Genomic DNA, 11,876 nt, shown 5'->3' with positions numbered 1-11,876 from the left:
TTCCACGATCATACTGTATCACTGCTTCTGTGGCTAACTTTTTTGTTAGTTTTTTGTTTTCTCTGTGTGAAAAAAAAAAATCCACATTTTACCTGCTGGAGAAGCAACTCCTCTTCAAGTTTCTCCTGAGCCATCTTCTCCTCTAACTCCAGAGCAGTCTGTTGGCACTTAAAAAGTCACAGAGAAAATATTAATGATGGAATAAAACAATCATCAACATTGGCAAAAAAAAAAAAAAAAAACCCACATCTGTTAAATACTACAAATATATATAAACGTGAATAAATAGTTTTGTCACTAAAGTTACAGACATTTTGAAAGCTTGTTTAAACTGTGCCAATTCACATCACATCAACAAGCAAAGGAAGCTTAACTTTAGCGGCTATGAGTGGACACACAGTGATTCTCCATCTCATTTCATGGTACCTGTACTTTTAAACAGATATGTTAAATTACTCAAAGATTAAGAATATATAACGTGTTGAATTAAAATTATTTACACTGAAAATGTGAATGACCTTTACAGCTTTGTTGTTCAGTATTAATCATCAGCATTATTGTCCACAGTGGAGAGGTCATTCCAAATATTTGTTACACTTTGCTGCTAATGTTAGCACCAAGCTATATTGCACTGTTCTGCATAAAAACCTGAATTGAATCCCTGTTTCTTCATTGAAAAAAATTGGACGTAAACTACCTTCTCATATTCGATTAACCTTCTCAGCTCCATTTGGAATTCTTCCTCTCTCAGCCTCCTCAGCTCTTCCATTTCCCAGTTACAACATTGCTCTCGATGTTCCTTGAATTCAGCACCTTCTTCACTCTCTTCTTTGGTCACCAGAATGTCACATGGATCCAGATGTTTCTCAGGGCAAGGAGATACATCACCTGCTTTGATAAAAAATAAAATAAAATAAAATCATCATAAATAATGTGACAGACGTAAAGAACAATATTTTTTTCCTAGGATGAGGAACTAAAACATACTTTCTGTCATTATTTATGGTGAATTCTTTCACATCTGATTCATTGCAACTACAAATTAGCCATTCAGCCATCTGCTACTTAGGCTTGAACCTCTGCTTCTCTCAAACAGAAGAGTTCATTCTTTAGGAGGTTTTGGCGAGACCAGATGTGGAAATTACAGCTGAACTATCATATATTAGAAAGAAATGGTGTGATGAACAAAAAAAAAAAGGTTCTGGTTTTAGTGCGAGTTAGAAATCAGTCCATATTGTATAATTATGCAGCGCCAACACCATCAAAATTCATAAATCATTCACAAATCATATCAACTCAATTTTAATTCAAAATTAAAATGTAACACAATGTCAAGAGTTTTTTTTTTATATGTGTGTGTGTCTACATTTCTGTCTACATAGCCACTAGTTTTATGATTGATTGTGATGGATAGTGTTTGAATATATGCATGCATATGTTTTAATCATTCGTACTGCATGTTCACATGCTTCCATTCATGTCCATGTTGGTCTCACAGTAGTCCATACATGGTTCTATACGTGTGTATCCCCCCTTTCTCCTTACCATAAAGATCTTTAGAGAAGAGCTCCTCATAAAGCGCTGCTCTGTTTTTAGAGCGTTCAAAGTAATTAAGAAAGGAAATTGGGATTCCATCTGTGGACTGAAAAAGGAAAGAAGTCAAAAGTTATGGTATACTCTGCTGTTAACTGCATGGTAGCTTGTAACTGATGGACCAATATAGTATGGTTTTGTTGAAACATTGAACTCCAAGAATTCTAATAACTTAATGAGTAATGAATCCATAAACTACCTAAATATTTGTTATATATCTGGCAAATATGTAGGCACTTTCAACAAGCTAGAATGCTTTATAAAAAAAAAAAAAAAGCTGGAATGCTAGAAAACACATACACAGTACATCCTAGAATAGTACTCCTAAAGTAGCATTGTCCTTCACCACGTCCCAAAACGTTCTGCGTGCTCCATAAACAGTAGTGACGTGAGTGAGTGCCAAAATTAGATCAGAATATGTGACACACTTCTTTATTTCTATCACTCTATATCCCAATAACTAACTCACTATTTCAGCATTGCGAACTTTTTTTTCGTATTTGAAATACTCAGAATGGCTAAATGTTTATGACGCTGCAAAATACCTCCCTAAGTCTATAAAGCTAGATTTAAATTACAATTGATCCACATCTACTCTGGAGCCACAGATTAGTTCGCCTGGTTGATGGGCCAGCTTGGACACCTCTTACTTTTCTGGAACCCAACTCAAACTTCCTAATTCCAAAACATTATTGAGAGTATGTTCAAGACAGAATAAAATACAACTTCGAGTGTAGACTCAGAGTCGAGCTGTATGATGACTAGTAGAGGACTAGCCAATTCGCTACTAGCCTTAGGAACGATTTCATTTGAGTCGCTTGACGACCTGACATTTAGTCAACCAACAGCTGGTTTTGCTGGTAAAATATATCGCCAATACACAACATACTCCGTGGGTAACAAAACGAAACGCACAAACCTCAGTATCCAGGAACACAAAGCTCTTGTGCCCGTCGATGTCTTCCGTGCCTGTTAGGCCATTTAGCTCAGGCATCATAGTTTGGTTCAAATCGCTCGCTTGCATCGTGGCTTCAGTGCAGTTACAAGTATTATCTCAGTGAAGTGGTTCATATTTCCGGCGACTCCGCAGCCTCAAACAAACGTTTCTTAAATTAAGCATGAAGCGACCTTTCGGTTGCCATGGAAACGAAGTGTGCTACCTGCCCTTGCGAGGGACATACTAAGAAGGCGATTTGAGGAAACCATAGTTGCCATTCCATTCTTGCAAAACACGACGTCGATTCGGCTTAGAATATTCAGCAGTACATGAAAAAACAAAAAACTCAATCATCCGGGTTGGGCTACGGTATGGTACGGGAGTTCCGTGACAAAGATAACCTGCTTCAGGAGTTAAGTCGGAATTAATATGGGGTTGAAATATTGAAATTTTTGCTGCTTATATTTAAAACAAACGATCAGAGGTAATTAAATTCACACTGTACTTGTACTGTTACCTGAAACAATACGCGTTTATGTTTCTTACATTATATAAACTCTATGATGGGGCAGGAAAACATGCTATACGGCATTTCCAACTTAACAGGTTGGATATGCATTGCGTTTTCGCCCTTGAACCGACTCACGAGGGACAGAAAATTGTTTATTATGACATGTGAACGTAAGATAGTTGCACGACAAACCCAGCAGATGTCAGTATTTCGCTGTTAAGTAATGATTCTGACTTCTCCTGATTTTCCTTTCCTTTCAGGTTGTAATATTGATAAGAATAAAAAAAATATCCAATACGCTCCAAACCCAGCAAAGCAGGCGTGATTCCAGTAAGAATGGTGACAAAAAATCACTCCATTACTTCCATAGTAAACCATTTTCATGAAAAAAAGTGTAATAACTAACCAACCAAAAGTGGTGACAATAATTAAAAATATTCCACAAACAAAAAGCAAGGGGTCAACCAAATACTGACCTTCTTACAGTGAAACCTTCATAATAAAATGCAGGGTCATGGAGTCAAGGACTTGAGTGGGCAATTTGGGCCGAGGGTTCACCAAGGTCAACAATCCGAACCCTGTGTAGGTGATTCACACGAGTAGAGGAACAAGAAAATACATTTGACTTGGAACAATGCGCACTTTCTTTGGCTTTTCCGATCACAAAGGCCATATCTGCTCTCCCGCTGTGAACGTGTTGGATTCGGGACGTATTCACAATCTTTGAGCACATTCCAGAGGCCCACACAGCTTTTTCTATTCATAATCCCAAGAGCTTTCCAAAAAAGATCCCAGTCTCCTTCCTCAAAATATCAAAGGAAACCAGCATGCCCTCCTTGTAGAAGTACATACCGCTCAGACACACCAAGGCCTGTTCTCTATACTCGTGATGGTGCAGGGGGTAAACAAAAGAACAATCGGCGCCAGATCAGACTTTGTCTTCTTCATCAAAGGACAAAGCAGAATTCTTTGACAAAGGCGCCACTTCTACAACTTAACTGTAGGCAGTCTACAGGGATCACCCTCCTCTGACTCTTCCCAAGTTCAGAAGGGACATCCATGCCGAGGTCACTGTGGGTCAGAGCACGGCTTCACTCCTGAATCTGATGGGCTGCAAGAGGACAGTTGGTGTAGCTGGAGACTAACAGTCTCTCTTCTACGTTTCATCACATCCTTTTATATTCACTGACTGAGTTCAGTTGCTCAAAAGAGCTCCATCAGCAAACCATGTCCGCTCATATTAGAGTTGGTGCCTTTTGTCAGTGAGCAAGGTGTCTGTCACTTTTGTCCAAGTGCAGAGAATCCAGACAGCGACCAGACAAGGCCAAGCTACTGATTTACACAGCAGAGTAGCCCAGTCAATAGCTGCTCCAGTCCCAGAGCGGCGGTGGTTTGGATAGCAGCAGAGTGTTTACATTGTCAAGTGTTTTCTGTTACTCGTCTGTGGCCATTATCCCAGCAGTTGTTCAGCCCATCAAGCTTACCATTGCTATCAGACGTTTGGATCAGAGAAAAGAATGAAGAGGAAACAAACCTCTATTAAACTCAATGATTTCTTCTTAGTACAAACATGGCACGAAAATGCAGCAGCAGCTGATGCAGAATGTGTCAAAAAAAAAGATTCAAAATTCAAGGTACAAGTGTATGTCATCACAAATTATTAGCGTAATACAACACACGTTGTCACCACAGTCAAATGAAAGTTGATTTATTTGATTCAATTGCCATGTTTTTAGCCACGAGACGCTGTTGTACTGTTAACAAATGTACCAATTCTGGCATAAACATTATGTTTTTTGTGGAGGTAAAAACAGGAAATAGCAGTTTAATCAGCGCAAGTGTGTAGAAAACCTTCAATGAGTTTCACTGGTTTGGTCAAAACTCACTTTTTGGTCTTACATACATACATACATCAACCATACTAACCAGTCCTTAGTCCTGTTCAGGGTTCAGGGAGTCCTGGAGCCTATCCCAGCGGTCATTGGGTGAGAGGCGGCACACACCATGGAAAGGGCGACAATCCTTCACAGGGCACACACACACACGCACGCACAACTAGGAGCCATTTTAGAGTGTCCAATTCACCTAGTGAGCAAGTCTTTGGGCTGTGGGAGGAAACAGGATAAAATCCATGCAGTTACATGGGGTGAAAATGCCAACTCCATCCACAAAGGCCACCAGTCCAACCTGCGAATCGAACACGCAACCTTCTCACTGCAAGGCAATAGAGTGCAATACTTTATAATTTTTTGTCAAAAATGACTTGAAAATATAGAAAGAGGACTTTTTACACCAAACCAAAATTTGTTGAAGTTCATTTTGTTATGATCCGTGTGAACTAAAATTTATTTTATCCATCTTTTTTTTTAAATTAACAGAGCATTAGCTTGAGCTATAATGTTCAGGAGATAGGTTGTGCCAAATGTAAAATGTGTAACATTCAGGTGTGCGTTAATAATAATAATAATGATTTACTTTCTTTTATAAAATCAACTGAACTCATGTTGTTGATGATGCTCTATAAAGCAAATGGATCTGCAGAAGGTAACGTTTACATTAAGACTCCACGTCTAATCTATTTAGTAATTTAGAGACCCCCATTCAGAGGATCACTGAAAAACAATTTCTGATTCTGTGAAACCAGAACAACATGGATTGGTATTTTGATGTTGACAATATTCACATGTTCATACAAAATCAGATGGGTTGTGGATTCAAAAAGTCAAAAAAGTCAAAAAGTTCACAAATTTCTTTATTAATGTATATCCCTGTTCTTTATTGGAATATTGTAACTGATATTTTGGGACACAAAAGCACTCCCCTTCCACCGAGCAACAACAACAACAACACCTCTATCTCAAATTTTCTTCTTAACAAAACCACAAAAACAAAATTTGCAGTTAAACCAAGACCCACAGAAAGCAAACCAGAATAGTTATTGTGCATTGTGCAGATCAGTGGCCGCAGAGCGACTTGTAAATGGACCTGATGGTACCTTAAATATATTAGTCCACGTGAGGGTTGTGGGAATGTATAAGCTAGATAATCTGTAACGTATGCTATGGTTTTCTTTTTTTCTTTCATTTCTTAGACATGGAGACGCTGGATTTTTAAGGACAAAGTCAATTCAAGAAGCTACTTTGAATTTCGGACCGGATGATTACAATTCACTCATATCAACAGAGGGAGTGGGAGAGCAGGATGGAGCTCGTAGAATAGACAGAATCCTTGGCTTTTAAGAACAAAAAAAGAACATAATTACTGCAGGAAAAACCAAAATGATAGAAAATTATAGATAAAAGACATAAATGATCTTTTTAGGTGTGTTTCTTTTTAATTTTATTCTACTCTACACTCTGCTCCTCTTAATACAGTGTTTTTGATTAGGCTCATATGCAACTCCAGTCATTGTTCGTTCAGTCTTTAACCTCTATGTGCCTTTGATAAGTAATTCTTTTTCCCTTAGTTTGTGCAAGTGCATGTGTGTGGTTGAATGATTGGCTATATTGAATCTAGAGGTTCTGGTTAAGTCTCTAACTTTCTTTCCAGATCGAAGCTCCAACTGAGTAGTTGACTAAGTTCATCTTTAACATATTATAAACTGAGACTTCAATAGGATGATGTCTACACGGCAAGTTATCATTACAGTCCCAGCCTGGTACCCTCTTAATCTGCCTCAAATGACTGAGGGATTAGTGGAATCACAATTCCCTCCAGAAGAAGAAAGAAAGCCCTGTTGCTGGTTCACTGAGTAAATGACACTCACCCACAGTCGTTTCATCAGATTATTTTCTCCCTTCAGGTATATACAGTATATACGTTAAATAATCTCTCAAAAAAGTGGCAGTCCAGTGGAGTCAGTGCCAAACTACTACTGTTTATTATCACTTGCATCAATACTGTGGCACATCATTGTCATCACAACCAGCTTTATAGACTGCACGTATACAAAGAGGAGCATTTGTGTCTACATACACAGAGCTACTGTGCACTCACTGCTCAGGCTCCCCTCTGTTCATTCACTCTGCAAACTCAAACTTTCACTTAACTTGATGATGAGGATTTTAGATCTGATTTTGGATCATATGTAGCCCACAGCACTGCGGTTCTTCTGGTTTTGCTCAATTGATGGGCTCAAGACTACATTTCCAATGCCCTTCTTTTAGAATCAACTGCATTCATGCTCAGTGTTGTCTGTCATGATGAAGCTCTGACTTTTTTTTTTGTCCAGACCTATCAATACCACAGCTGCAGTAATATTAAAAATCTTCAATGCAAAAAATGAAGTTCTGTTTCGAAAGAACTGCCTGCTTCAGTACATACCTGTTCATGCCGTTGCACCCTCTCTTCATGAACTTTGTTTCTGTCATTCAAAAGAGGGTAGAGGCTCTGAATATGACATTAATGTGAACAATGATCTATGTGTTCTTGAATCTTTGAGTTCTTAATGTTGTACAACATTGTAAATGAGAGGTTATTATTTCAGTCATGGAGCATCTCCACTTGTTTTGAATGAAGCCACAGTATATATAACTGCAGACAAGATGACTCCACCCCATCTAAGTCTTGATCTTAGGTTAGGTGATCGCTACAGCAACATTAACTGCTATTACTATGAAATCAGTTGTTATGCCCTGCTTTTATTTTGTTATTCAACTTCCTGTTTTCCTCCGTGTGACTGTGTGCGTCATAGATCAGATGCACGCACGTAAGGCCTTGTCCACTTTACTCACAATGGCATTTTTGTGGTTTGTTCTTTTGTCTGGCTTTGGTTGCTGTGTTAGACCATCACTTCTCTTTCTCTTCACTCTTCCTCCACCGTCACTAGTGCGTTATTGATTGTTGCATGCAAGGACATTTTCTTCTGCGTATCGGAGGTGGTCCAATTAAAAGTTTCTCTCTCTCTCTTGGACCCAATGTGGCTGAATTTCATCAGTCATGTTGTGTTTTGTTTATGCCTTTTTATTTTGTCTATTTATATCCTGTGTATGTTTCTTCCTTTGTGTGACAGAAAATGAAACCCGGCTGGAATCAGTGACCTAATGTGTGCACCGTGCTTCATGGTTCCAGTCCATCCATGTGCCTACACAGCTAAATGTCACTTCTCCTGATCTCTTTGTGATCTCTATTATGGCTTGTACTTCTTGTGAATACATTTTGTCTCCAGTCACGACAAGCATTTGGGCCCAGTACTTCAGGGTTGCATGACAGGATTAGCCACTCAAGGTTTTCAGCTCAATAGATTCTACATTCCATCATCATATCACATTGTCTTGCAATTTTCAGTTTTGTCATTACTAACTCACTCTTCTGTAAGGAACATTTACATCATGCTTTTAACATCACATATACTGGGAAGGGTTCAACAAGTTTTTATCTTGTAGTACGCATTGTGACTCTCACTCAGGAATATATGAAATAACTTAATGCGCACTTGTTCTTCTGCTTCATTGACTCCATCCCCAATTCACTGAATGTCATTCGTTATCTTGAACGTTTTTCTGATTTAAAAAGAACTTGCTTTTCAATTGTCATTTTCAAGTGGCTCTGTAACAGTGACACAGAAGAAGCATATTGATAAAGTGAAGCGCCGACAGCAGTCTGGACTGATCTATAACCTGATGTCAAACACAAAACCTCATCAGATCATCTCATTAAAAGTATAAGTTGAAGTCAGAACTGTTTTTATGTTTTCCATCTATACTTTTTTTTCAGATTTTCTCTTGAAACTTTGTCCAGTTGGTGAATCCTTTGGGGCAGCAGGTCTCATGACTGATTCTCGGACCTGCAGGACAGATCAGAGACAGGCTTTACGTTAATCCTTCCTTTGAAACAGCATCTCCACCATGTGCCAACAAGAGCCAGAGGTGAGCCAGCTCTACATTAAAGTCATTAGGTTGCTGAAAATGAAGGTGATGACGTTGGTGACGGACTTCAAATGTTCAGTCCAGTGCATGCGATATCTCACAGTCACTGGTTCTGACTTGTGGCATGACAAAGTGGACAGAGATACTAGACATCTGACCAAATGTTGACCATGTTGAGGAAAATGTAACAGTTTAGTCTGTGTTCTGTGTGGTGTGATGCACTGCTGATCTGCTGTTAGTAGCATCTCCTCTAGCCAAAACAGTTCAGTTCATGGTGCTGCAAAAGCTTTAAAGGACGACATGGATGACGACAAAAAGACTTTCCCGATTCATGCTCAACTCATTCAAGATGAGCCCAACAGCCATCTGCCTCTACATTGACCTCATTCCTTCCATTCCTGGGGTTGTCGTCCACGTCTGCTCATTGCTGGACGATCTGAAACAGAGGGTATGTAAATAAAATCATGTGTAAAAAATAGCTTGATACGAAGTGCCAAGATCACACTATAAGTGCAAGCCCCTTCGTTTGTAGTTTAGGTTTGGAATACATTTTTTGTGGCATCAGTGCTGGAACATTTCTGGCACACCTTGTTCGTGACTCTGTTTTCTGTTGGATAGGCCTTCAATGCACACAGACCCAGAATGCTCCGTCACTGGATACAATAGCTTTTAGGTAGACTGAATACATTTTCCCAAGTCAGATCCTTGTCTCCTTCTTTACAGCTGATGCTTTCTGAAAACGATGACGTCACTGCCCCACCTGTCTTATCACTCTCCTCAAAAATGGTCTCTGCACAACAGTCTGAGTAGTGACCGTTCAGCTCTTGAGTTTATTGTGAATACTAAAGCAGAATTTTCAGCTATTCTTTCAAGATAACAAGCAGCAGATATTTTTGCACGGACTCCTATCTGGCTGATAGAATTGTGGCATTGCCAGCCAAAACACAAACAAGTCTTCAATGAAATGCTTTTTGTAATCATACTACGAACATAAATATTCTGAAAATTCATACAGATATCTTTCTTGCTGGTGCAGCCTTACTGCTATCATTTTGTTTGTAAGATGTTTCGATGGTATATAAAACATGAACTATGAGACTATTACCATGAAATGCAGTTTCATAGAATCGCACAGTCCCTGGTAAACTCTATAAACTACCCTTGAGCAGGTTTTAAAAGCAGAAGATTATGCCTTGGGGAAGACACAACACGAAAGAGACTGATAGCATTTATCAAAATCCCAGCTTCATCTCACTGCTCCAACATGAACTCTTCTCATGGTGTCATTTTGACTTTCGTTGTCATTACCAGGAAAGAAAAGAAAACAGTATCAAGGCTGCTACTGCGCTCCTGTGACAGACTGTTTTATTTTGCTTTATCAAAGCAGGTTGTAGCTCCACTTCTACCACGAAGACGGCACAGGGGTTATAGCAGTTGAAAGTAGCTACTATTAATACCTCTGTATGGAGATTCAAGGGATATTTGTAGTCATTTCCATACTGTATGTAAAAATAGATTTATCAACAGTCCAGAATTGCCACCGAGGGATGGATATAATGGACATTGTTTTGGAGGAAACTGCCTTTGTTTTACGTTTGTTGTGACTGGGAAGCAAAGATGTGCTTTGTGATGTAGGCTCCTCTCTTGGATGTCACATGACTTAATGTGCAGGCAACTCTCAGTGAATAAAAGTCTGTTTACTTTGTGACTCTTTAATCGCCATGTATCCCATTTAAATTGTGCTCCTTGAGTGACTGCATTCCTATAATTGAAATTTAAATACGAATTTTTAAAAGAAATTTCAAAAAATCACAAGTGGATGTACAATTACACTTTATTCTAAAGTGTGTTCCCCAAGGTCGCATGCACCTCATCTAGCTAAACTGGTTTTGGCTTTGTAAGAGCTAGGGGACGCATTATGGCAATGAGAAACCTCACAGTGTCCCCACAAGGGCACGTGTGTGTGTGTCCGTCCATCCCATTCATGCCAGCTGCTGGGGACAGGCCATTGGCTTAGAGCTCTTGAACCTCCGAGACACAGTGAAAGTCAGCCAGCGTTAAGTTTCCATCGTAGGTGTGGGAGGGGAGAACCCGTGACGTCCACCTGGCATTGTCTTACTAAACTCGTGGTCAGGTCATGAAGAATTCAGCAGGTAGACGAAGAAGGACACCAATCTGTGACAGCAGGTCGTAAAATCACAACAGCAGCAGAAAGGCTGACTTCAACCATGCAGATGAACACTCATGACTTTTAAGCACAGAACTTTGACTTCATTTCGAGAAAAATAACAACCAAATTTAAAGTGACGGAGGCTGCGTTAAGTACATTAAATACAACCAGAGGTGCAGAAAACAAAAATACCCATACAGCCTGTTACGTGTGAATCAACATGCGTCCTTGAGGCGGCGTGATGGCGGACAGTCTCGTGCACACACGTGCTGACTGTGCAAATCATTTCACCAAGACGGGGTTGACCCTGTCCATCTGTTTTGCAGAAGCCAATATCAAGCTTAAGTATCAGATGTTTTTATTGTTTATCTTCAGACACACGTGCAACATTATGTAACAGTATTTCTTCTACGGCCTCATCTTCTTAGCATGACTACACAAAACTTGGACACAACTATTTGACTTTTCCTGGTTCTTTTTTCCCAGACCATGATGCAATGTGATTATGAATGACATGTCGTTCTGTGCACTTCATACATTTAAACACCATATCTCTGGAACACTGCCACCCAGATCATGTGTAAAGATTCAACTCAAATTCCGACATTCTGTTGTCAAATATTAAACTGTGATTAATCGTGATTCATTTTTTACAAAATTCTTCTTCATGGTTCTAAGGCTACTGTGCCACATTGTGCTTGCTTTTTTTCCAAAGATGAATCTGAAAAGGCGAGCGTGTAGCTCGTGTTAGATGACATGAACGATGGGACTGAACTAAATCGGAGTGACAGGGGCACC

General features: G+C 39.4%; 1 protein-coding gene across 4 annotated transcripts in view; it reads right to left on the bottom strand.

The window, feature by feature from the left end:
* lrriq1 (leucine-rich repeats and IQ motif containing 1) overlaps positions 1 to 3,916 on the bottom strand; it is a 36,174-nt gene extending 32,258 nt beyond the window's left edge. For 2 of the 4 annotated variants that reach the window (XM_053886002.1, XM_053886000.1), the window contains exons 1-4: positions 2,513 to 2,728; positions 1,546 to 1,642; positions 698 to 891; positions 93 to 167 (exon numbers count right to left, since the gene is read on the bottom strand). In XM_053886002.1, coding sequence (XP_053741977.1) covers positions 93 to 167; positions 698 to 891; positions 1,546 to 1,642; positions 2,513 to 2,617 — 471 coding nt within the window. In that variant the 5' untranslated portion in view covers positions 2,618 to 2,728. Of the gene's footprint in view, positions 1 to 92; positions 168 to 697; positions 892 to 1,545; positions 1,643 to 2,512; positions 2,729 to 3,517 lie in introns of those variants that run through there. The other 2 variants (XM_053886003.1, XM_053886001.1) reach the window with 2 other exon arrangements.
* Positions 3,917 to 11,876: the final 7,960 nt, after the last annotated feature.

The sequence above is a fragment of the Synchiropus splendidus genome, chromosome 14 (genome assembly GCF_027744825.2).
Source record: "Synchiropus splendidus isolate RoL2022-P1 chromosome 14, RoL_Sspl_1.0, whole genome shotgun sequence".
Classification (NCBI taxonomy): Eukaryota; Metazoa; Chordata; class Actinopteri; order Syngnathiformes; family Callionymidae; genus Synchiropus; species Synchiropus splendidus.
This window is presented reverse-complemented; position numbering and strand designations above follow the sequence as displayed.